The following is a 27,495-nucleotide window of genomic DNA, read 5'->3' as shown; positions in this document are numbered from 1 at the left end:
TCTGATGCAAGCTCACGGAAAAAATATTTTTGTTTAATAGAAAAGGTAAAATGGATGAAGAAATAGTCAGATCAGAAACAAGCAGTGTGAAAACATTCAGAGGGAAAAGCTATCTGTGGGTACTCGTGATGCTAGTGTAAAACCCAACTAAACATTTGGAAGGGGCATCAATTGGTTTAATGGATTAACACCTCTGAACTGAGTATAATCAATCGGTAATCCACCATAACGAGACTTGGTTTTGTATTAATTTCTTTACTCAGCAAGTGGTGGAATCTCCTGTCACATGTAATAGTTGACATTAGTAGAGTAAATATATTTAAAGGTAAGCTAGGTAAATAGATGAGGTAGAAAGAAATAAAAAGGTTTGTTTGTGGAATTCTCCTCCCCAGAGAGCAGTGGAGGCAGGGTCATTGAATATTTTTAAAGCTGAATCAGATAGATTCTTGATTGACAAGGCAGTCAAAGGCTATAGGAATAGGCAGGGGAGTAGAGTTGAGGCTACAAAAAGGTAGGTTATGATCTCAACAAATAGTGGAACAAGTTTGAGGGGCCAAATGGCCTACTCTTGTTTCTAATCGTTGTCTTCTTGTGATAAGCCGATGCAATTTTTGGTATTTGTGAAGAGGGGATATGTCACCTGCTTAATACAGGTGTATTAATGCAGACCATAATAAGGTGCAGCCCCTTCTAGGAGAATTAAAGACTTTTATGGTGAAAACATTCAGGGCTTTGGGGCCACTAGCATGACATCATTCCACCTGGAGTAAATCACGATAGTGTAAATTAAAGATGGTTGTAATGTCTTTTGGACACGAGGCTTTGGGACTCTATTTTTCCATCTTTCAGACCATTTACCCCCAGATACACTATTTATGGGTGGTACATTGGTTATCACTGCTGCCTCACAACACTAGGGACCTGAGTTTGATTCCTGGCTTGGATCATGTCTGTGTGGAGTCTGTACATTCTCCTCGTGTCTGCATGGGTTTCCTCTGGGTGCTCCAGTTTCCTTCCACTGTCTGAAAGATGTGCTGGTTAAATGGATTGGCCATGCTAAATTCTTCCTCAGCGTATCCGAACAGGTGCCACAGGGTGGCGACGAGAGAATTTTCACAGTAACTTTGTTACAGGGTTAATGTAAGCCTACTTGTGAATAATAAATAAACTTTTACCTACAGTGCAAGAGGCAGTGAGATCTTTTCATGGGATTAGCTTTCCTTTTTTTGTCAGTGTGGATGTGGTTGCTTTCTTCCTTTGACAACTCTCAAAAATTGTAAACAGCGAGGGGTCTTTCCACTTGCAGACTATTAACCCACGAAACTCAGATCCATCATGGCGCAGTTCCATCAGATTTGGGGTTACAGTGTCACCCTGCTTCACTTTAAAAAAAATGCTGGGACTTTCGTTAGAAGCAGTCACAGATATCATGATTTTCATTTAAAATGTCACCTTACATTCAATAGACTATAAGCACCATAGATCTGAGGCACCGCCTCCCTTTAGTGTTCAGAGCCCTTGGTAAATGTCGTACTAATCTTTCTCTTCCTCTGTCTGAAAGGAAAGAAATAGACTGATCCCTATTCAATAAATCCACATGATCTAATCAGTTGCTATGGCGCTGATTTATAAATTGGTCTTGCTGCAAATGTGAAGATATCCATAAATATTACTCAATGCAGTGATAATCCTGGATATTTGTTCTGATGCTTTAAGATATTATATTCCTTCTGAAATGCTGAGAAGGCTGTACTTGTTGGTTCTCACTGGGAGGGAGGATTTGTCCTGGCCTTCACTGCCGGCCTGTAGCACCAGGGTCTCTGTGCTCAGGGTAGCAGCTTGGCAGTTGCCAGGGAGATGTTTACTCGTTGCTGAGGGAACGGAACAGCGCGCGCCCCTCTCGCGATGCTTTGTCTGACTTGCCGGGGCCGCTGCGAGCCCCCGGACAAAGGCCCCGGGCCCCGCCCACAGCCGCCTCGCGCGGCGTTTCCATGGTGCTGCGGGCAAACAGAAACTTCTGGACTTTCCGCCCGGAGCCGTCAACATGGTGAGTATCGGCGCGGAGCCGCTTCAAACACAATGGCCGAGTGTTCAGGGAGTGGCCCCGGCCTCAGCCAAAGCTTCATATCCGCTCCGACCTCCTCACCCTCTGATCACATCCTCACCCCACCCCCGTCTACCCCTCCTTATCCCCTGACCCCATCCACCCCTCCTCACTCTCTGACCCCATCCACTTCTCCTCACCCCCGACCCCATCCTCCCTGACCCCATCCACCCCTCCTCATCCCCTGACTCCATCGTCACTCCCAGCCCCCATCCACCCCTCCTCATCCCCTGACCCCATCCACCCTTCCTTACCCCTGACCCTATCCGTCCCTCCTCATCCCCCTCAACCCCTCCTCTCCTTACCCCACCTCTCCTCGTCCCCCGACCCTCTCCTCGTCCCCCGCATCCTCACTCCTGACCCCATCCCATCCCTCCGCACCCCTGATCCCATCCAGTTCCTCCTCATTTCCTCATCCCATCCATCTCCTCTCCATGACCCCCTCACCCCCATCCTGACCCTCTCACCCCATCCACCCCTTGTCCCCTGGCTACCCCCTCCATACTTACATTTTGACAACTCCCATTGAACTTGTAACAATCTGACAAATCGGGGGATTAAAATTACAAATTGAAGGAACAAAGTATCCCAGGCGTCCCCACAAGAATAATCAGTTTGCCACATCCTAAGGTTTGGTCCCATATCTCATGGAAGATGTACGCTGATTTGTTTGTGTTGTTTTTATACAGATGCAAACTCGTGCTGCTTCAGGTAGAATGAGAGAAATTGTGACTGAAGTTAAACAAATTAAGAAGGAAGGGATTTATATTTTATCACATCTTTCTCGGCTCCCAAAATACTTTAACTTATGCACCTACGTCATGTACAATGCAGCTATCATTTAGATGTTGCAGGATTCCTACCAACAGCAATGGGATAAATAAATGTTTTGCTAATCTGTTTAGTAAAATACTGAGGCATGCTGTATTGCCTGCTATAATTCCAGTGCTACTTTGTATTGTCAGCTAAATCGTGACCTTAATCTTAATGTTGAACTTAAACTTTCACCCTTCTGGTGCACAAAAGGCTGCACTAACAGAGTCAAGATCTCACTTGTTATTGCATTTTGGTAGCAATCCTTCCTGTAAAATGAAAATCTGAAGAAGAAATTAATATGTCATTAAAAAAAATTACAGTTCTTAAAATATTACATTAAATGACAGGATAGAAGTTTAAATGTGTATTGGGATATGTAAAATGTTTGAATGCTGGAACTTGCTAGATTTTATTCAAAAACAAAATTGAACATCATAATGTTTTCTGTTCTTAATTTCCCTTACACTTTTAGTTTATTTACATATCTTATAAAGATAATGGGGGCAGTGTTATCAAAAAAAATTCTAATGCCAAATGAGTATGAAAATGGGAATTTCTGATCCGTTTTTCGGGCGAGTTTGAAAATGCAATTTTATGCCACTTTGTGCAAAATCAATGCACTATCTGTTTCTTGCCAGTAGAGGGAGGTGGGGGGGTTTCCTAAGATCACCAGAAAGCTGGCTGCTCGTGCAAGGTGCTGCAATTGCACAGGTGCAGATCACTCTCTGTTCTGTTTTACAGAACAGAAAGAGATGACAGGCAGTCCCCCCCACATCGCTGGCTTCCCTGGCTGATTCCCTCTCCCCCTGGCCTGATTGATTGCCGCCCTAACAACCACTACCACCACACACACACACACACACACCCAACCCACCCCACCATGGCCCAGCCGATCACTGGTTGCAGAGTGCAGATTCTTTTTGCCTCATGCGCAATCTTACTAGTTCACCCAGCCAATCAACTGGCAGGATGAGAACATAAGATCAGCCCCAATATCTTAAAGCCACCTTTTTATCTAAAGTCATTTTCATGTTTACATATGAACATACAAATTAGAAGCAGGAGTAGGTCATTCAGTCCCTTGAGCCTGCTCTGCCATTTAGTAAAGTTATGGAGACCTGATTGTGTGTGGCCTTTTAAAGTTTTAATGAGATTTTAAAAATGTTCTTGATCTTTTTACTATAACTCAACTGCCCCTTCTTCCTGTATCATAGTCTTCAGATAGAGGGAGGGAGGGACACAGGCAAAATTGAGCTGATTGTATGCATCACTGTATCACAGGTTGATTAAAAATTAGGGTCAGCTTGCAAATGGGAAGTTCCGTATGTATCCTGAAAGTTATGAACTTGATTGTGTAAGGCAATTTGAGTCTCCATTTGCAGTTAAAAATAAGGACACACTTTTTTGTAAAATTATTGGCAGCAATACATCATTAACCGACCTGTTGTCAAAAGTATAAAAAGAAGCAAAACTGTTCAACCTAAATAGTGACAGTGGTGATCTCAGGAAACAGTATATTCTTGACCTTAGAGTAAACGTGACTATGTTTTCATTGGCTTTAATTGTGTATAGCAAAAATAATGTGATGCTAACAAAAATGTTTTCCATTAAACAGCCACCCAAAAAGAAGAAAGGGAAAGGAGGCAAGAAAGCAAAAACACCAACTGTAATCGATGGCATTTCCACAGAAGCTATGTCCAAGGAACAGGTAAAATCCTTCTGCTCTGCAAAAATGAAGAATATGTATATGCTATACCTGTGGTACATTTAGTCAGTGCATTGTGAAAGGTTGGTGGTCTGAACTCATTCAGGGATCAAACTTTTAAATTTATTTTAAGGTAATTTGCAAAAGAGCCAGAGGGGAGATGAGAAATATTTTTACATGATAAGTTATGATCCGCCTGAAGGGTTGGTGGAAGCAAATTCAGTAGCAACTTTCAAAATGGAATTGGATAAATTCTTAAGGGTAAAAACTGCAGGTCCATGAGAAAATAACATTAATGGGATAGCTTGTTTACAACACTGAGTTAAATAGCTTTCTGTGCTGTATGATTCTATATCTGTAGAGTGGTTCATGGGTTTCAGTTGAAATAAACAAATTATTCTTTTGTACACAGTTGGAAGAACACATTGTCCGTCTGCGTGAAGAGCTTGACAGGGAACGAGAAGAACGGAACTATTTTCAGCTTGAGCGTGACAAAATTCACACTTTCTGGGAGATTACAAAGCGGCAACTGGAGGAGAGGAAGTCAGAATTAAGAAATAAAGACCGAGAAATGGAGGATGCAGAGGAACGACACCAGGTGGAAATTAAGGTAATGAGCCTATTTCAGCAATATCATTACAGATAAGCTATTCGGCCTCTTAAACCCGTTCTGCTATTCAGTTAGATCATTGTTAAGCCTACATTGTCTGCTGTTGTCCCAGAACCTTTGGCATCTTTACCCAGCAAAAATAAAACTGTCATATTATGGTTATAACACAGAAAGAGGCTATTTGATCAATACGATCTGTGCTGGTTCTTTGCAAGAGCAGTTCAACTTATCCCACTCCCTGCGCTTCCCCCATAGCCCTGCAATGTTTTTCTCTTCCATTACTTATTCAATTTCTTTTGGATTGTCTCTGTCTCCACCACCCTCTTAGATAGTACATTCCAGATCCTAAGTACTCACTGCATTAAGAAGTTTTTCTCCATGTCACCGTGGTTCTGATTTTCTCCTGTCATTGGGAAGTTTCTCCTTGTTTACTTGTCCAAACCTCTCATGTCTATCAAACTTCTTTCAGCTTCTCCATCGATCCATGTTACTTCAGCCCTTCATAACTGAAATTATTCATGTTAGTCTTTGCACCCACACTAAAGCCATCACATCTTCTCTGAAGTGCAGTGGCCGGAATTGGACTTCAGTTGAAGCTGAATCAGTGCTTTATAAAGACTCACCGTAATCTCCTTGCTCAATCCCAATCTTTAGTCATGAAAACTTCAATTGATGAAAGAGCCACAACGTTATATAGTAGCAAGATCTAGATTTCCACCACAGATTATGTAAGACTGTAAAACAGAAGTTTCTTGATTTCATATCTACTTCACCTAGCCCTAATTTTATAATTCAGCCCTTTTAGAACCATAGAAAGATTCTGGTGCAGAAAGAAAACATTCAGCTCACCATGTCTGTGCTGGCCAAAAAGAGAGCAAAGAAACTAGCAGCTCATTTCAATGCCACTTTCCAGCATCTCGTCTATAGCCGTGCAAGTTACGACACTTTATATGCAAATCGTGGTACATCTGAAATAAATTGAACATTTCAGCCTCAACCACACAACTTAGGCAGTGAATTTCAGACGCCATCAGTTTCTAGGTGAAAATGTTTTTCATATTCCCTCTAATTCTTCTACTAATTACCTTAAATCCACTCGCTCTGGTAATTGACCACTCAGCAAGCAGAAACTAGTCTTTCCTGTCCACCCCGTCTAAGATCCTCATAATTTTGTACACCTCTTGTTCCGAATTTCACAATCAATTCCTTTTGATTTTATTTTTGATTTGATTTATTATTGTCACGGGTATTAACATACAGTGAAACATATTGTTTCTTGCATGCTATACATACAAAACATACCATTCATAGAAAAGGAAACAAGAGTGCAGAATGTAGTGTTCCCTAGGGTGTAGGGAAAGATCAAGTTAATGCAAGGTAAGTCCATTCTGACAGCAGCAGGGAAGAAGCTGTTCTTGAGTCGGTTGGTATGTGACCTCAGACTTTTGTATCTTTTTCCCAATGGAAGAAGGTGGAAGAGAGAGTGTTTAGGATGCCTGGGGTCCTTAGTTATGCTGGCTGCTTTTCCAAGGTAGTGGGAAGTGTAAACAGAGTCAGTGGATGGGAGGCTGGTTTGCGTGATGGATTGGGCTACATTCACGACCTTTTGTAGTTCCTTGCGGTCTTGGGCAGAGCAGGAGCCATACCAAGCTGTGATACAACCAGAAAGAATGCTTTCTGTGATGTATCTGTAAAAGTTGCTGACATGCCAAATTTCCTTAATCTTCTGAGGAAGTAGAGGCGTTTGTGGGCTTTCTTAACTATAGTGTCAGCATGGGGGGACCAGGACAGGCTGTTGGTGACCTGGACGCCTAAAAACTTAAAGCACTTGACCCTTTCTACTTTGTCCTCATTGATGTAGACAGGGGCATATTCGCCTTTATGCTTCCTGAAGTCGATGACAATCTCCTTTGTTTTGTTGACATTGAGGGAGAGATTGTTGTTGCCGCACCAGTTCACCAGATTCTCTATCTGACTCCTGTACTCTGTTTCATAATTGTTTGAGATCCAACCCACTACGGTGGTGTTGTCAGCAAACTTGAAAATCGAATTGGAGGACAGTTTGGCCACATAGTCATTGGGTATAAGGAGTATAGTAGGGAGCTGAGACCATAGCCTTGTGGGGCACTGGTGTTGATTTGTTGTTTGTAATGTTAAACATCACAATTTAATCAATGTTCAGCCATCTAAATTCAAGGAAATATAAGCTAATTGTACGCATCCTGTTTAAAGCATGCTATAATTCTAGTGAATCTGCAATGCACCTCTTCCAAAAAGTCAGTGGGCAGGATTCTCTGGCCTCCCAGCCATGTATTTGTAGGCAGCAGGAGGCAGCGTGCCCTTTGCTGGTAGATGAATTCTCTAGCTTCGCCACTGTCAATGGGATTTCCCATTGAAGCCAATCCATGATGCTGGGGAACCCACAGGCAGGGATGCACTGCCAGTGGAACCAGAGAATCCCACTGCCAGCGAACTGTCAGAGAATCCCACTCGTTATATCTTTTATGAAGGTCAGTGCCTAATACTGGAACCAAGATTCCAACTTTCTTAAGATAAAGACTTATGTTAAATTAATAATTTTAATTACTTTTTGAAACCATGCACATGTGTTATGTGAGCTGCATTGATGGGCATTTAAATACCTTTTGCTCCTCCACTGTTTCTATTCTTTTACCATTGAAAAACTGTTCCAATTTGGCTTTCTTAGATTGAAAATGGATAATCTCATTGAAAATAGATAATCTCTCACTTTCACAATTTGAACTCCACTCACTAATCTGGCCTATGTCGCTTTGCAATGTCATGTTTGTCTGCATATCTTATTGTGCCTTCTAAATTAGTGCTGTCTGCAAATTTGGAGATACAACTCTCTCTTCTTTCTTACAAGAGATTAAGTTTAATGGTGAAAAGCCAATCCCTGGTGATCAACATTTGCCACATCTTGCCAGACATCTATTTTTAAGCCGTGTCACAAAGTTTCAATTTAGATGAATCAAACATGATGTATCCATCACAGATCCATCTTGCTTTTCTTAGACAAGTCCATTGATCTAAGTATTCCCTTGCTCTGTCTCTAATGATAGATTCAAGTAACTTTGCACAATTGATGTTGAATGGATGGGTCTGTTATTACCTGGCATCTCCTTCCCTCCCTTCCTTCTAATGGCGTGGCATTTGCAGTTTTCTAGTCCAAAGATGTATAATCTCAAAACCATTACAAAATGGTAGCTGGTACACCTGTAACTTCTTCACCTATTGCTTTTAATATAATGGGATGCAAACCAACCTCTCCTGGAAATTTGCGTATGTTTAGTCTCATTATTTTCTCTATTATCATTTTGTTTACTTGTATTCAATACCTCCCCTTGACTTAATATTTCAGTACCCCTACACTGTCAACGTCCACCACTGTGAAAATGCTATGTACCCATTTAACGAGTCTGCTATTTCCTTATTGTAGTCTCGCCTCCATTTCTAATTGATTCATATTCCCATTCACCACTCTTTTTCTCTAAATGCAGTTTAAAAAGACATTCGTGTGCTTTGCAATTTTTTTCAACTTCATCTTTAAAACCTTGTTACTCTCTTTGTATCTCTTTGGGAAAGTTATAAAAAGTAGCAGCCCTCTTGATACCCAGTTTTTCAAGCATTTATATAATATTTTAGCTTACACCTATCTATTACTTAATGAACTACAAAAGTGGACTTTGTCTTAAAGTTATGTGCTGGTCTTGTATAAGAACATAAGAACATAAGAAATAGGAGCAGGAGTAGGCCATCTAGCCCTTCGAGCCTGCCCCGCCATTCAATAAGATCATGGCTGATCTGTCGTGGCTCAGTTCCACTTTCCCACCCTCTCCCCATAACCCTTAATCCCCTCTCTTATCAAAAACCCATCAACCCGCGTCTTAAAAATATTTAGCGAGGCAGCCTCCACCACTTCAACGGGCAGAGAATTCCAGAGATTCACCACCCTTTGAGTGAAGAAGTTCCTCCTCAACTCCGTTCTAAACCGCCCCCCCTTTATCTTGAGGCTATGCCCCCTAGTCCTACTGTCTTTTTTGAGCGGGAAGAGTCTCTCCACCTCTATCCTATCCGTCCCATTCATCATCTTATACGTCTCAATGAGATCTCCCCTCATTCTTCTAAACTCTAACGAGTACAAGCCTAGTTTATTCAGCCTCTCCTCATAGCTCAACCCCCTCAACTCCGGTATCAGCCTAGTAAACCTCCTCTGCACTCCCTCCAAGGCCAAAATATCTTTGCGCAGGTGCGGCGCCCAAAACTGCACACACTACTCCAGCTGCGGCCTCACCAATGCCCTATACAGCTGCAGCAAGACCTCCCTACTTTTATATTCAATCCCCCTCGCTATGAAGGCCAGCATCCCATTCGCCTTCCTGACCACCTGCTGCACCTGCAAGCTGGGTTTTTGCGACTCATGCACAAGGACCCCGAGGTCTCTCTGCACCGTCGCCTGCTGCAGTTTTTCGCCACGTAAGTAATAGTCCTTCCTACCATTATTCCTACCAAAGTATCATTCTAAAAATACTTCTTTAAATATTTCCCACAGTTTGTTAATGGATAAATCTAAAGATAGTTCAGCCCAGTTTAATGTGGCCAATTGATTTCTTCTTTATTTGAGGTTTCTTGTACTTAAACTGAAAACCTTGGTTTGTGACTCTACCCTCTCCTTGAACCAAACATCAAATTCAATCAAATCATGGCCATTATCTGCAGAATGCTGTTTTCTCACCATGTTGTTAACTATTCATGGTTTCTTTACTCTTCATGAAATCCAGCATAGTCTACTTCCCCTATTTGTTCTAAGATTATGATAGCAAACTGTCCCAAATACACGCTAGAAATTCATTGTTTACGTGAGATGTTCTGCCTTGCACTTAATGTGGATATTATCTCAGTCCAAACTAAATTTATAAAGTCTTTTTTGCTGCATGGTTTCATGATCTTCCTATCTATACACTGTCTGCTGCCCCACTAATCACTATTATAAGAAGGTCTGTAAACTGCTGATTGCACAATCTTGTTTCCATTGCTGCTCTTTAACTCAACCCAGAGTGTTTCCATGATCCAGTCACTCTTACTGAAATTCCTTTAATTGAAACACAATTGAATAAATTGTACTTCCAGTTTATGTAAAAATGTAAGATACTATAGTCTTACTGCTGTTTGCATTGGTATGTCTTACTTCGATTGTTACAAATCTTTTTACAAGTTCTAAATCAATATTCAGGAATATCTTTCCACATATCACACGTACAATTTGCATACTTGAGAATAAGTAACTTGCTAGTTAGGCTGCGGCGACCTTTTGTTTCCTAGAATATTTTCACAACAAGGTGCAAGTTTTTAACATGAATCATTTATAATGCATGGGTGATTTTTCAGAGACAGATTTAACAAAAAAGGTAAAAATCACCATAGTTCCAGATGACCATAGGCTGCTCTCCCCTTTGAGGGAGAGAGCTGACTGGTGGTGATTTAACAACTCAGGCGCAGGGCATAGTTGAGAAAGTGAGGCCTTCATGAATAACCTCAGCCAGTGCAGGAATTGAATTCACGCTGTTGGCATTGTTCTGCCTCACTAACCAGCCATCCAGCCAACTGAGCTAACCAACAGATTTAATAGACTCAAAGCAAATAGATTGTTAGAATTGACAATATTTCCTTTATCTTGTATTTTGTTCCATACATTCCAAACCTGAGATAGATGTTGGCCGCTGTCAGAACTACTTACTAATAATCCAGGGAGTTGACCAGAGTTGAGGGAAAAATATATTACTGATTGAGGGGTTCATGAGGAAGAAAATATTTCTACTAATTAGGGTTCAAAAAAAATTCTGGATTTTTTTTAGTTCCATTATGATAGTTTGTATTTTCTTCTTTCCACAGGTCTACAAGCAGAAAGTCAAACACTTATTGTATGAACACCAGAATAACCTTGCTGAATTAAAGGCAGAGAATACAGTAGCCATGAAACTGGAACAAAAATGGCATAATGACCAGGAGAATGATATACGAAGTAATATCAGAAACCTGAAGGTGCAACTGAAGGAACAAGAACTTTCCAATCAAAACATGGTGAAAACCTTGAAACTGGTACGTTTATGAAGGGCAAAGGTGAAGTCAGGTTAACAGAAGGTGCTTATCTTTAAAATAGGGCTAAAGTATTCTTTATTACCTACATCAATTTCAGAGAAAAAAATGATATGATCTTGCACATTAGCCTAAATTGTTTTTGTTTTTGGGATGTGAACTTTGCTGGCAAGGCCAACATTTGATGCCCATCTCTAATTGCCTTGAAATGGTGGGGTAAAAAAGGTTTCTGCCAAAGGATAGGTGGCAGAATGTTAGGCTGGAATGATGTGTGGGGAAGAATTAGATGTCATTGATGTTTCATAGAGGGCAAATTTGGGGACACCGCATTTTTGTTTTTTCCAAATTACTTTGACAAAATGTTGTTCAAGGTGTCTACGATTTTGCTAAGTATTGAGAAATTAAATTTTGGTAGTTATTTTGTTGAGCAGAGTATTTGAGAACTAGAAACCCAGTTTAAGGTTAAGTGCGTCAAAAGACAAAAAACGAAAATACTTGATTATTGCTGAAAGTATTTGATTCATTATGAAGTTGGTAGAAATTTTGAATGCATTACCAGAATTGGAACTATACCAGGTTTAAAAATGGACTGGATTAATTTCTTTTAGTAGTTGAGATTCAGGGCTATTAGTTTTAGAATCACAGTTAGGAAAGTAACGGAAAATTTGCAGTATGGCCACAAAGGACCAAAAATCTGCCCAAAACATTACTGCTACTCTGTTTGATTTGTGGAGAATGAGAGGGGTGCTTCCTCCATACTTCTATTTTTTCTGTGCTAAGTACCGTTCCTTCAGTAAGCTACGGGGGTTGGTAGGTTTTCTATTTTAATAATATTCCGGTATGTTGTACCACAAGTTATTGGATGCAGACAGATCAAGTGAAGGTATGCCAAATGAAATAGTTTCTCCAAATTATTGCCTTTTTGAGATATTTATACTAATATAATTCATCGATAAAATGAGCATATTGAAAATTCTGGATATCTGAATTAAAAGGAGAAAATGATGGAAACCCTCACAAGAAGTTAATTCATAAGGGGAGATCTTTAATGTTAACCCACAGCAAGGTTATCAATATGTGTCGACCCTTTATCAGAGCCCAATAAGTTTTTAAATTAAGATCTCTTTTCATATTCACTACAGAAAAATGATGAAGAGATGACAAGATTGTGGAATGACTTTGAGAAACAAACACAAGGTTAGTCAGCTTTTGTCAGAAGGAAAACCTTAAAATGAAAACTTATAATCAAAGCTATCAATCCTTATTCCCACTAAATACAAAGATTTATTTAAAGAGTTGATGTATATGTTTTAGATTGTCAGTGAAAGATAAGGAATTTTGCTAGTATAATTGAAAGCTGCCAAAATGAAAGATAAGAATATGTAAGCAATATCCAAAATAATTGAATAGTGCATTTTGGAGTATTCTATACCATTTATCTCTGTTGATTAACACAGAATTCCCATTGCCTTAGGACTTAATCGGGTGAAGCATAAATCGTGCTTGCTGCATAAAGTTTCACCTGTTGGTTCAGCTGCAGAGTAGCCCAGAATGTGAGCTTTCATTTTTTTTTGTGAATTTACAAGGAGTGTAAATGATTCTTCGGGCTGCACAAACACTGCCAATGCCATTACCACAGGTCATTCCCATCTGAAACAAACCTTCCTTCAACCTATATGCATCCTACTCATCTGATTTCCTTTGAATAGAAGATATAAAAAGGAAAAAGGCATGAAGTTTGAAGTTAAATCTCTCTGTTCTTTCTAGCATTTTCTAATTAATGTTTTTAGAACTTTTAGGATCACATTGACAGTGCAAAACTTCACTCTACAAGCAAGTCAGATATCGACCCTGTCCCAAATTCCAAAAATTGAGTCATTGAGATAGGTGGTGCATGATTGTAGAGACACCTTTCTCAATGAGGAGACAGAAAATTGAAGCAACTTTCTCCCTCTGGCAGAATCTTGGGACTTCTCACTTTTCAGTCATCTCTTCAGCCACTTTTTTAATGGTTCCCACAGGAAAACCAATGCTGGCCGTCAAAGAAAATGGATCATCTCTGATCCAGGCTAAATTCCTAACGTCCTCTGAGGGATGTGCCAAGTTTCATTCTTTCTTGCCTGCTTCTCTGTCCACCCCCCGTAACCTAATCTAAAGAATGACATCTAATTCTTTCTAAAATGAAAAAACTTGTTTATTTCCTTTTGCTCAGTTGTTTCTTCGTACCTGAAAGAAGTAGATTTGGACAGTTTTAACCCACTTTGTCAGGATGTGATTTCTGAGGCATAAGGTTCCTCATAATTGTCAGAGAATTTTCAAATTTGCACAGAGAGATAGTAAAATATCAAGTTGTTTCTCTGACACTCGTTTCAGGATTTTTTGGGGCTAAATATAGGAATCAAAATTATTTTGTGTGTGTCTGCTTCCAGACTTATAATACAGTGTATGCTTGACTGATTTGTGTCACTTTCTGTAAGATAATCATTTAATTGGACTTTCACCACACTCAGATATCGAAGCCAAGTATCAAAAGAAAATGGATGTGTTGCGAGACGAGATGGAATTGAAAAGAAAAACAGAAATTCATGAAATTGAAGAAAGAAAGAATGGTCAGATCAACGCATTGATGAAAAATCATGAAAAAGCATTCAGTGATATTAAAAATTACTACAATGATGTTACTCTTAACAACCTTGCACTCATTAATTCATTGAAGGTTAGGGTATTCTGTGTTATTAAACAAATAAGCTTAAATGTTATTACATATGTGTGAGTAAAAGCACATGTTTCACACTTTGCTGAGTGAAATAATGGCTGACTTTCTACAGAGGGAATTAATACCATGGTGGGTTGGTATACGATCTCGTCAACTCTGGGATTTGAGTTTAAGTCAAATCCAGTTGTTTCTTCGTACCTGAAAGAAATAGATTTGGGCAGTTTTAACCCACTTTGTAGGGATGTGATTTCCGAGGCATAAGAGAGATAGTGGAATATCATGTTGTTTCTCTGACACTGGGGTCAGGATTTTTTGGAGCTAAATACAGGAATCAAAATTATTGTCTGTGTGTCTGCTTCCAGACTTTCTTACGGTGTATTACATTTATTGCATCCTCTTTAGACCCAATTGCTGTTGAGATCATTTGGCTATGTTATAATTGAGCTGGATATGTTTGAATCTTATTTTCCAGCACTGATATATTTAACTGTTGACCCAAAATTTAACAAAAACAACTTTCGACTCTTGACCATCTAGTATACTGTTTACTAAATGGGCAGCACAGTGGTTAGCACTGCTGACTTGCAGCAGTAGGGACCTGGGTTCAATTCCTGGCTCGGGTGACTGTCTGTGTGGATTTAGCATATTCTCCATGTGTCTGTGTGGGTTTCCTCTGGATGCTGCGGTTTCTTCCCACACTCCAAAGATTAGGGGATTGACCATGCTAAATTGTCCCTTGTTAGGGGCACCAGCTAGTATAAATGCATGGGGATAGGCCTTGGGTGGGATTGTGATTGGTGCAGACTCGATGGATTGCATGGCCTCATTCTGCACTGTTGGATTCTACGATTCTAAATATATTCATCCCACTTTTTTTATTCTACATGTTCTTTATGGAATATGTGATAGCGTCTGTGTTATGCAAATCTTAATAATCTCAATATTAACAATAATCTTTGTGTTAGTGCTAAGTAAACTTGTTACGTATTTACAGTGCACAAAGTTTTAGTACCTTCCACTCCTTCACATAATAGATAGTAATAAGTATGTAAGTATGATACAGTTCTTACTCTTGAACTTTGTGAACAAGGTTTTTAATGGCTAGCTATGATTTTCAGATTTTGCTCTTATCTCTCAGGAACAAGTGGAAGAAATGAAGTTAAAAGAAGAACGACTAGAAAAAGAGATGTCTGAGGTTCAGCTTCAGAATAAGCGTCTGACAGAACCTCTGCGGAAGGCGCGGGAAGAGGTGACAAAACTGAATAAACATTTAACCAACTATGAACAGGATAAAGGATTTCTTTCAGTAAGTATCTTGGCAGTTAAGTGATGCGTACATCAGCTTTAATTTATTATCCTTTATTGATTTTAGCACCATGTTGGTTATATGAACAATAATTTTTATTGGTTTGTATTGGTTGCAACTTTCATTTGGTGTATATAGTGACATGAGCTGTGTTACAACAAGGTGAGGGGGGTAGACAGGTTCCCCTCTTTGCCTACTCCATGTTTGGCGGGAACATTTTTTTTTAGAAGAATGTGCTTACCAATTTGGTCAATGTTTAACTGTTTAAGTGCTGTGAATGTAAAAAACACACACACACATACACATTCCTCATAAATTGATAAAAGAAAATAAAGTAGTTTATTGTACTTGACACCCAATCTAAATTAAGACAATGCTCAGGTAGTTCCTCACATGCATTCAGGGATTCATACATACGTGAACTGGTTATTAAGTGAGAAAACTGGTAAAGTAGTTTTAAAAGTCCAATAAAATCAATAGTACTGAATCTCATAGATTGATGGCTTGGATGAAAATGATGTAAAGATGTGACAGATGATCTATCTTTTTTTCTAGAGACAGCAGCTTCTGGGTTAATTCTTAAAATACTACTTGTGGCATGTGGGTGGTTAAATAACAGGCAAAGCGTGAGTTTTCTGGATGGATGAGGAGGAACTGAGAGAGTGCACTCATGCTTCTTCAGTATCTCTCCTTCTGTTTTGTAGCCTGAAGCAAAGCAATTTCTTAAAGTGGGGTGGGGGGAGATTAGTTTGCTCATCACATGATCCCCTTTTACAAACTGACCAGCTACCCAAAGATGGTCATGCAAGTTGATTCCAGGCCCATGGTTTAGGCACAAGTAGATTATGGCTGCATGAGTTCCTTTCTCAACCAGAATCCCATTATCCAAAGTTATTTTGTTCAATGGATTGCTCTCCACAGCTACTACGTGCACAGGTGATTCCTTTGGTTGTTTGATAAATGAGTCCATTCATACTTCTTTGAGGTGATTATATCTGATGGGGTTTTTCTAGATAGCCTGGCTCCATTTTAATTGTTTAGGAATTTCAAAGATATAGTGATGCAAACATTCAGCCATCTTAGCAGCTGTTGTCTCAAGGGACTTTTAAAATAATGCTGCCATCCAGTCTTTTTAAAACTCAACTAGTGATTTTTGGACCAGTAAACACATAGTCGTTTTCAATATAAAGCAGCTGTAATTTAAAGTCATTTAAAATTTCTCAGACTGCCCTGGCAAAACTAGAATTTTTCATCAAATGCTTGAGAAGTCCATTATCTGTTTAAACAAAAAAAAGTGCAACTTTCTAAATTTTCTATTAATTTTGGGATGTGGGTGTTGATAATGTTAGCAAGGCTGACAATTTTCCATATCCTTGTTTGGCCCAAGAAGATAGTGGTGGGCTATCTTCTAGAAACACTGCAGTCCATATGATAAAGGTACTCATACAAACAGATTTGGACCTGACAGTGAAGGAATTGTGATACATCTGCAAAGTGATGAGATTATAGACGTCTTTGCCACTAAGATTGAGACTATCTGTTCAGCTGTCTCTACACATTGTTCTCTTTCTCAGTAAGCCAAGATATTCTCCCAAATACCCTTGTTTTAACCACAAAGCTGTATCTTTAGTTCCACTCTTACATTATTGTGCCCTCACTGAGGTCAACTTGTCCAAATGCCCCACTTCTTCCTTGCTTGATACTAGTTCTAATAAACTGATGACTGACTTTTCTTGACCCCTTGCTAGCTGAAATTGTAAATGTTTTCCCATTCCTCATGAGCTGTCAATTTCCCTCAAATTTGCCAACATCACTTTCCTCCTCAAAAAATCCTTCCCTTAACCTCATTGTCTGAATTATTATCCAAAATTCAATTCCCTTTCTTCCATTCGGTCCTTAAATATATTGTTGTCTACCACATCTGTATCCATTATTCCTACTACTCCATATTTGAGCACATCAGCATTCCTTCTTGCCACAACACCGAATCTAATCAGTCACAAATGGTACCCTCTATTTTTGACCATGGTCTACTGTCCCTCCTAATTCATGTTGATACATCTACAACTTTTGACATGTTTGATTACACCATCATTCTTACCCATCATCTGCAGTCAAACATATCTGGTTTCGGTCTTACCTTTACAGTCAGGGCCCTACCCCTCCACCCCTGCAGTATGTCCTCTGGAATCACCCAAATATTTATATTTGATTCCTTTCAATGTCTCATGTGCATGCTGCCCCTCAGTGGCATAATTTGAAGCCACAATGTTAGATTGTACGTATACACTACTGTCACTGATCATTACATCATCACCATCCTTCCTGGTCCCTTCCCTGCCCTGTGCTGTAACACTGTCTAAGGCTGAACTACATTGTTCACAGCCTTGGTGTCCTAATTGACCCTATAGCCTGGTTCAGTTGATGGCCCTCTCATTTCCACATAAGAAGATAGTGCACTAAAGTGTCACTCTTGTGCTTGGGCACAAAAGTTGAGGCTGACGTTCCATTGCACTATTGGAGGTGCTGTTGTTCAGATGAAATGTTAAACTTTAGCCTGTCTGCCAGTTCGGGTGAAGGTAAAAGATCCCCTGTAATATCTTGAAGAAGAGCAGGAATAATACTTTTCCATGACAATATTTATCCCTCAATAAACATCATAAAACAGATTAACTGGTCATTATAACATTGCCGTTTTAGGAACTTGCTATAGATGAATTGGCTGCTGCATTTCCTACATTACAACGGTGACTACATTTCATTGACTGTAAAGTGCTTTGGATATTCTGTAGTCATGAACAGCATTATATAAATGAAAGTCTTCCCTTTTCAATTTTTTGGAGCTGTTTTTCCAGTCTTGTATCCTGTACAGCACAGAGACCTCCAACTCCCATCAACTGTAACATAATCCCTGTCTCAAAACACTTACTGCGAAAACGACCATTCATGTTTCCATTACCACCATGCTTGACTAGTCCAATAGTTTTCTCACTGGCCTCCCAGTTTCCATCCTCTGCCAATTTGAGATCATTCAAACTCTGCTCCTGATATCCAAACATGCACCAAATCCACCTCACTCGTCACGCTGCTCAAAAATCTGGATTGGCTCCAGTCTACCAATTTTAAATAAGCACCCCCCATGATCTCTCTCTTCCTACTTCTGTAACTTCCTCATGTCCAACATTATTTCACCTCTCACCACCCATGCATCTTCAACTCCCTTTGCCCTTATTATGTTTTCAGCTGCCTAAGCCTAAGCTGCAGAATTCTTGGGAATTGTAGCAGATGGGGGTGCGGACTGTGCAAACATCCTTTGACCTCCGGTGGGATTTTCTGGTTTTGGGGAGAGCACAATCTGACTACTTTGTCAAGTATGGCAGTGAGTCCTTTATTCATCTAGACAAAGGGAGCATATTCCATCATGCATTTCTTGACTAGAGCCTTGTAGGTCGTGGAGAGACTTTAGAATTCAGAAGGTGAGCTGCTTGTAGCAGAATACCTTGCCTCTCATCTGTTGTGGTAGCCACAGCACTTACGTGGCTTACCCAACTGAGTTTCTAACTGATGAACCCCCAGGATATTGGCAGAGAGGACTAGATAATGATAATGCCATTGCAAGTTATAAATTTTTTCTTGTTGGTGATTATCATTTCCTACTTGGATATTTATGGGAGGTGGTATTGTTTTTAAGTATAACAATGCTGGTTCAAAGGAGAGTGCAAGAGGGCATGCCAGAAGCAGCACCAGCATACCTAAAAGTAAGAAGCCAATTTAGTGAAGCTACCAAACAGGATTACTTGCATGCCAAATGGCATAAACAGCATGTGATAGACAGAGTTAAGCGATCCCACAACCTACGGATCAGATCCATGCTCTGTCACATCCAGTCGTGAATGGTGGTGGACAACTAAACAACTCTCCATAAACTTCCCATCCTCAATGATGGAGGAGCCCAGCACATCAGTGTAAAAGATAAGGCTGAAGCATTCGCAGCCATCTACAGCCAGAAGTGCCAAGTGGATGATCGATCTCGGCCTCCTCCAGTGGCTTCCAGCATCTCAGATGCTAGTCTCCAGCTAATTGGATTCACTCCTCGTAATACGAAGAAACGGTTGGAGGCACTGAATACTGCAAAGACAATGGGCCCTGATAATATTCCTGCAATAATACTGAAGACATGCTCCAGAACATGCTGCTCCCGTAGCCAAGCCAGTTACAACACTGGCATCTACCTGACAATGTGGAAAATTGCCCAGGTATGTCCTGCACACAAAAGCAGGACAAATCCAAACCAGCCAATTACCACCCAATTGGTCTACTTTCGATCATCAGGAAAGTGATGGATGGGGTTATCAACAGTGCTATCGAGCAGCACCTGCTCAGCAATAAGCTGCTAAGTGATGCAAGTTTGGGTTTTGTCAGGGTCACTCAGCTCCTGTCCTCACGACAGCCTTGGTTCAAACATGGCTGAATTCCAAGAGCTGAATTCCAGAGGTGAAATGAGGTGAGAGTGATACCCTTTAAAATCAAGGCCACATTCAACCGAGGGTGGCACCAAAGAGCCCTAACAAAACTGGAATCAGTGGGTATTATGGGACAAACTCTTCACTGGTTGGAGTCACACCTGGTTTATTGGAAGATGGTTGTTGTTGTGGAGGATCAGTCATCTCAGTTCCATTACATCTCTGCAGGAGTCCCTCAAGGTCATGTCCTGGGCCCAACCATTTTCAGCTGCTTCAACAATAACCTTCCCTCTGTCATAAGATCAGAAGTGGAGATGTTCGCCAATGATTGCACAATGTTCAGCATCATCTGCGACTCCTCAGATACTGAGGCAGTCCATGTTCAAATGTAAGAACATAAGCAAGATGTAACAAGATCTGGACAATATCTAGGCTTGGGCTGATAAGTGACAAGTAACATTTGCGCCACAAATGCCAGGCAATGACCATCACCAATAAGAGACACTCTAACCACTGCCCCTTGACATTCAATGGTGTTACCATCACCGAATCCCCCACTGTCAACGTAATTGGGATCACCATTGACCAGAAGTTCAACTGGACTTGCCACATAAACATTGTGGCTACATGAGCAGGTCAGAGGTTAGGAATACTGTGGTGAGTAACTTACCCCCTGACTCCCCAAAACCTATCCACCATCTACAAGGCACAAGTCAGGAGTGTGATGGAATACTCCCCATTTGCCTGGGTGGGTGCAACTCGAACAACACTCAAGAAGCTTGACACCATCGAGGACAAATCAGCCCGCTTAATTGGCACCACATCTACAAACATCCACTCTTTCCACCACTGACACCCTGTAGCAGCAGTGTGTGTTATCTGCAAGATGCATTGCAGCAATTCACCAAAGATCATTAGACAGCACCTTCCAAACCCACGACCACTTCCACCTAGAAGGACAAGGGAACATACAGATACATGGGAGCACCACCACTTGCAAGTTTCCCTCCAAGCCACTCACTGCCCTGACTTGGAAATATATCACCATTCCTTTGTAGTTGCTGGGTCAAAATCCTGGAATTCCTTCCATAATGGCATTGTGGGTCAACCCATTGTACGTGGACTGCAGCTCTTCAAGAAGGTAGTTCACCACCACCTTCTCAAGGGTAAACAGGATGGGCAATAAATGTTGGCCAGTCAGCGATACCCATGTCCCACAAATTAATATAAAAAAAAATGTTTTGTCTCAAATCTGTAAAAACAAATGTTTGGTTATACTATTGTGTTATACAATAGATACCAGCTTTAGGAATAAATGTCCATGTTGTATTTTTATCTGCTTTAGGGGAGAAAAATATTTCTGATAACCACTTTACTTCCAAATACCTGAGTGCTACAACTGTAAGATTGCACAGTAGGATCAGTAGTTACATGCCTCTAAGACTCCACATCATGACTTCCAGAAGGAACATGGCTCCATCTTGTGGAGGAAAAGCCATGTATACTCAGTTAAAAATTAAAGTATACTAGTACCCAGTAATTAAAATACCTGTGCTTCAGATGATGCATTCTTGGAGTTAATGGGAAGGATGGGACTCAACAGGCCATTGGAAGAGAATGCAACAATTAACTGTTGAAGCCATTATGGTAACATGCAGTTTGATTTTTCTTTCCACAGCGAGCGAGAGCAAAGCTTAAACTTATGGAGAAGGAAATGAAACAGTTCAGGTGGGAGCACGAAGTACTTGAGCAGCGTTTTTGCAAGGTAGATTACATAAAAATATTTACTAAATTGCAGCAGATGGAATCCAAACTACCAATGTTAAGAGAACAGTTGTGACCTCCTGCACGAAAGGAGGTACTTCACAAAGATGCACAAGTGGTGGGAAATTGCAAAGACAATAGTGTAACGCAAGTTATGAAGTGAAATCAGACTGCAGGAACAGAAGTAAGCCATTCAGTCCTGAGCTTGCTGTACCATGGCTGTTCTGTATACCTCAATGCAATTTACCTACTTTTGTGCCATTCCCATGACACCCTTACCTAACAGAAATCAATCAATCTCAGTCTTGAAAGGTCATGTTGTTCCAGCTTTTATAGCCTTTTGTGAATGGAATCTAATAGATCAGGATTCTTGATCTATAGTTAAAACAATTTAAAACTAGAGAGATTAATAATAATGATGGTGATTAGGAATATCATAGGTGGAACTGTGAAAGAAACGTCACTGTAGTTATGTCACTGGACTAGTAATCAAAAGCCTGGATTAATGATACATGGTGTAGAATTCAAATCCCACTATAAAAGTTGTGAAATTTAAGTTCAGTTAATTCAATTCAAAAACTGGTATCAACAATGGTGACTATGTAACTACTGGATTGCCATCTGGTTTACTAGCTTCCTCTTCAGGGAAGGAAGTCCAGTCTGCTCTATTTGCTTCTCCAGACCCACAGCAATCTGTGACTGACTCGTAACTGTCCTCTGAAATGGCCTAGCAAGGCATTAAGACGTATCAAACTGCTATGACAATTGCTATAAATACGAAAATTGGTTGGACGACCAGACATTGACCTAGGTATTGGATTTGGACACTACACAACAAAGGTGCACCCAGCCCAATTAACTCAAAGTCCTCCTGATATCTGAGGATGTGCCATAATTAAAGCTGTCCCACAGACTCATATACAACAGCCTGACATTGTTTGAAAGATATGATTCTGATTATGACAGTGTCCTGGACTCCTCCATCATGACCCTTGAATATGCCCTGTCCCACTAATGGCACAGTGGTCAGGAGAGAGTTGCCCTGGAAGTCTTCAACATTGACTCTGGATTCCAGTAAGTTTTGTCGTACCCTTCTTCATGGAATTCTCTGCCTAATAGTGGAAAAACTTTCACCATATGGACTACAGTGATTCAGAATATGGTTCACTACCACCTTAAGGCCATTGACAAATGGACAATGGCCTTGCCAATGCCATCCACATTCTGTGAATGAATTTTAAAAAATCAATGAAAACTTTTTTCACAATGATGGTATCAGGAAATCTGAGATAAAGTGGAGAGAGACAGAAAGACAAATTCAAATGATAATTTTAATAAAGAGCACAAAAGAGGAACAGAAAAATTGACTTGTCAATTGCATTTGATAAATGATAACCAACTTATTAGCTTTTCCAAAAATGTCAACAAGGGCATAGTGGTTAACATTGCTGCCTCACAGCAGAAACCAGGGTGTGATTCCACCCTCGGGTGACCCTATGGAGTTTGCATGTTCTTCCCTTGAGTGTATGGGTTTCTTCCAGATGCTCCAGTTTCCCCCCCTCAGCCCAAAGGTGTGCAAAACAGGTAGACTGGCCTTGCTAAATTGCCCTTCAGTATCTAAAGATGTGTAGGTTAAGTGGATTAGCCATGATCAATAAGTGGGGCTACAGGGATAGGGTGGGGGAATAGGCCTAGATAGAATGTAGACTCTATGAGCTGAATGGCCTCCTTCTGCACTGTAGGGATTCTATGGTTAAGTCATAAAGCCAGTTATAGAATTAGGGTAATTAATATATGTGCATTCCTATGATGTTTTTACAAACCTGACAGCTGACTGGCTATAGTACATATAACACTCAGTACGATATTTTTACAAGAAATAGCCCTTTCTATATTCAGAGTAGTGAAAAAGTATTTTGTCTTTATAATAGTTTCGAGTAATGCCTTTCAATACCCATTCAACTTATCAACATGTGAATTGCATTTAATGGAGTTGAAATAGATGATTTTATCTCTGTCTAACTTTAAACATTTCTAACGTCTTGTGTTTTTTTTAAATTGAGGTTCAAGAAGAGCGAGATGATCTGTATAACAAATTTGACAAAGCCATTCAGGAGGTTCAGCAGAAAACTGGCTTGAAAAATATTATCCTTGAGCAGAAGCTTTGTGTACTGTCAGACTGCTTGGAGAAAAAAGAAGCACAATTGAATGAAGTCCTCGCTGCTTCCAATCTCGATCCAACTGCACTTAGTATGATCACTCGCAAACTGGAGGTTTGTGTTCCTTCTCTCACCTTGTAGTTTTGAGGTTGGTGTACAATTAGAAAACTCCACAGTGGATCCTTAAGGGAGCTATGCAATACAAACTATGACGTTATACACATCCACATATAAGTTAAGATGATAAACAAAATAATTTGTGAGGTAGCAACATATTACAATCAGACTATTTTGGTGTATATTTATTACCCTTGCAGAAAAGGCTACCTTTTAAAAAAAAAGTTGAGCTTTGATATTTTAGTCCTCAAGGTCAATCAAAAGTCAGCATCAATCACTCGAAATGCTGAGCTAGGAATGCAAGTCCAAGGCTGAGCAATTTGATTTCCTAATGAAACAAGCACCAAATAGATTGAGTAACTGCAGTGCCCACCCATCTTTGCCTGTGCGGATTCCAAACCAACTTCAGGCACAAAATGTGCACCCTATTATGTTTTTCTGGTGGTGAGGAAATCAGCCTTCTTTCCTTTCCCATTGAGCTGCAATGCTAAGTACGTTTGAAGGGAGAAAGTAATGCCAATGGGGAAGTAGGGGTATTCAAATAAAAAAGCAATGCAGGTGTCACTGAACCAAAACATTTTTGTGAATGCCGGTGGACTATATGTATTTCCCCTGAGCACAAAAATGAAAACTCAAAATTTACTAGATTGTTCCTTAAGCAACCTCCAGTGAGCCCTTTAAGCACTGCTTATTAGACTGCTCAACATCTGATACAACAAGCTGCAGCTGCTTGTAACTACTGCCACCAGGAGATCTGCTGTCATGATCGTCTGTCTTGTATCATCCTCACACATCCACTGTTGCTCATTTGCAACTGTTCTGTGGCTTTTAGGCAAATACCTAGGTTGACCCCTCTTTCTGCTGTGCATATGATGTTTTTCCAGGATGTCTTGAAAACATGGGAAATGATGTAAATGCAAATATTTCTTTCTTAATGAACAAAAAAAGTGTATAGATGACTTTTATTTCAAGACAAAGTGAATCGGCTTTAGGGGGATGTTGGCATACTGGTAATGTTATGGGATTAGTGCTCCAGAGGCCTGTGCTTCTGTTATACAAGTTCATATGCAACTAGGGCAATAGACAGAACTTAAGCATAATAAAATGTTAGTGTCAGTAATGATGACCACAGATCCATCAGATTGTTGGAAAAATCTGGTTGGTTTACTGATATCCTTCACAGGAAGAAATCTCCCATCCTTACCGGGTCTGGGCTACACATGATTCCAGTGGCAAAGTCTAATGACAACCATGTGGTGGACGTTTAACTGTGTTCTGAAATGGTATCACAAGCTATATTGTTATAACCACAGCAACGGAAAAAGTATTGGGTGTACCTACAACACATGAACTGCAGCAAATGGTTCAAGAATATAGCTCATCATTACCTTCAAGGGCAATTAGGGATGGACAATAAATGCTGGCCTTACCTGCAACACTCTCATAATAAAAATAAACTTGCTTCTGAAGTTCTGAATTACAAATACAAGTTATGTCAAGTTGTGATTACTTTATGTCGAATACGCTTTAGATTTTACATTCTTTGGTTCTTTTTCAGGATGTCCTGGACTCCAAGAATAATGTTATAAAGGACTTGCAGTATGAACTGGCTCGGGTTTGTAAGGTAAGGGTGAATGTGAAAGTGAATTGCATTGGTACATTATATCTCACTTTTTATTCCTGGGTTTACTTTTTCAAAATTTGGAAATTCTCACAAAATACAAAAATTACACATTTTTTGGAAAATCATGTTTCCAAACTAATGACTTTGGCAATAATCTCACTTAGGTCTGAGTTTATGCACTAGGCCAATACGTGCCAGTAACTATATTACCTAGTGTGTGCTGTACTGCTGGAAGTGTCAGTCTATTTATCATGAAAAATATCTGTGACACATTCTGTTCATTCAAGTAAATGTTAAAAATCCATGGTAGGATTTGAAGAGGAGCAGATGCCGTAGCCAACATTCCTCTTTCAACAAACATTATCCAAAAACAAATCAATGGTCATTCATCTTGCTGTTCTTTGTGAGAGTCTGCCGTTTTCAAAATAACAGTTGCTGCACATCGTCGATTGTGTGTAGCATGCTTTGACGTATTAGAAATCTGAGACGGCGCCATATAAATACCAATCAGCAGATAAATCTATGGTTGCAATGGAAAATATATTTTTCATGTAAAGCTATGCTAAGCACATGTTTTCTGTAGGATTAAGATTTGACACTGCTTTTTAATTAGGCTCACAACGATCTGCTGCGAACATATGAGGCAAAACTCACTGCATTTGGAATTCCAGTAGATGAACTTGGATTCAAGCCACTGGAGACTGCTTTTTGTGGACAGAAGATCGGTCAGGGCACAGCTGGGCTAGTTGCTGCATCGACTTAGCTCTGGGCTGTGTACAGTTGCTCATGATATGTAGAACATTTGGTTACCAATAAATAAGATTGGTAATGTTCCTAATTATGATGTGAAACAAAGTTCTCTGTGAAAACCTGTTCAGGAGATGTCTTTTTAATATTAAAAATGAATGAAGTTTGTAAATACTTCTAATGGCTTTGAGATTTTACAATTTTTTTAAAACTAAAAATATTTTAATATATATTTCAGGAAAAATCACTTGCTTCATCATAAGGTGGGATTAGATTCCTGTATACCATAATAAACATTCTTTTAATTTCAAAAACATACCGCTTTGCTGTTAATGTGTCGATTTTACTGGTGACTGAACACCAGCAGTCACTAAATTGTACTTTGCTGTCATCTCCCTCTGCTTCACTCAATATAATTAACATTTTAAAATATTCAAATTTTCTTTGCGGACTAAGTGTGTGGTAAGCTACAGTGTGAGGATTAAACCCACATTCAGTTGCAGCTTTCTTGAAAATTAAAGTTTGTTAAACTTGCAAACAACAACTAACAACCGTGTAGGACAATACAAGTTTACAGCACAACAGAATGTATTTGGGCTGTCTGTGCCAGCTTTTTGTTTGAGCGATCCTACCTAGCCAGCTTTACCTCATAACACTTTAATCTTGTGTTTGAAATGATTAACTAATTTGCTATTAAAAAAGTGTCTGTGCCTCAAACTGTGGTTAAAAAACATTTAATTCTTTAATAACCCTTTGCATAAAGGAATTTCTATAATGGGACATTGAAAACTGGCATACACTACTGTGTTACTGAAACATAAACAATGCCACCACTTCACCATTAGCGCAACAACCAGTAAATTGTTCTGTCAAGAAATTGTCATAAAAGTATTCTCTTGAGGATTTCATAACTAACTGCCCACAACTGTTTCCAGTTGTTTTGAAATGAACATTTTCCAAAAATCTCCCACAAATTATCTTTTGAAATTTCAAACATGAGTTACAAAGCTCAGAGTAAGATCCTGTCGCTTGAGGCAATCATCTACCTATATATTATTAAAATCCTTACGCATCACCTACAATCCTTACTTTGAGTTAATCATTTTTGCACAAGCATTTTTGTCTCATTAATGTTTATTGTCAGGTATCATGATGAGTTGCAGACTCTGGTTATCATATGACTTGTGCAGCAAGCTTTTAAATTCTCTTTACATCTCCAATATCATCGTGCACATGAAAAGAATTAT

General features: G+C 39.8%; 1 protein-coding gene across 1 annotated transcript; it reads left to right on the top strand.

Annotated features, from left to right (window-relative positions):
• Nucleotides 1-1,939: 1,939 nt before the first annotated feature.
• Nucleotides 1,940-26,429, top strand: drc4 (dynein regulatory complex subunit 4). The gene is made up of 11 exons (XM_080186848.1): nt 1,940-2,047; nt 4,536-4,628; nt 5,038-5,235; nt 11,149-11,355; nt 12,495-12,549; nt 13,863-14,068; nt 15,207-15,374; nt 21,516-21,602; nt 23,665-23,874; nt 25,436-25,501; nt 26,115-26,429. The coding sequence occupies exons 1-11, from the start codon at nt 2,045-2,047 to the stop codon at nt 26,262-26,264; spliced, it is 1,443 nt and encodes a 480-aa protein (XP_080042974.1). The 5' UTR covers nt 1,940-2,044; the 3' UTR covers nt 26,265-26,429.
• Nucleotides 26,430-27,495: the final 1,066 nt, after the last annotated feature.

The sequence above is a fragment of the Carcharhinus amblyrhynchos genome, chromosome 4, assembly GCF_965287045.1.
Source record: "Carcharhinus amblyrhynchos chromosome 4, sCarAmb.v2.hapA, whole genome shotgun sequence".
In the NCBI taxonomy this organism is placed as follows: Eukaryota; Metazoa; Chordata; class Chondrichthyes; order Carcharhiniformes; family Carcharhinidae; genus Carcharhinus; species Carcharhinus amblyrhynchos.
The sequence above is the reverse complement of the archived record's forward strand: the minus strand, read 5'-3'. Positions and strand labels throughout refer to the sequence as shown.

What these genes read in the sequence shown, in the direction of transcription:
- drc4 (XM_080186848.1), top strand. An exon ending in CTTTGAGAAACAAACACAAG is followed by an intron (nt 12,550 to 13,862) that starts GTTAGTCAGCTT and finishes CACCACACTCAG; the next exon opens with ATATCGAAGCCAAGTATCAA. An exon ending in CACTCATTAATTCATTGAAG is followed by an intron (nt 14,069 to 15,206) that starts GTTAGGGTATTC and finishes CTTATCTCTCAG; the next exon opens with GAACAAGTGGAAGAAATGAA.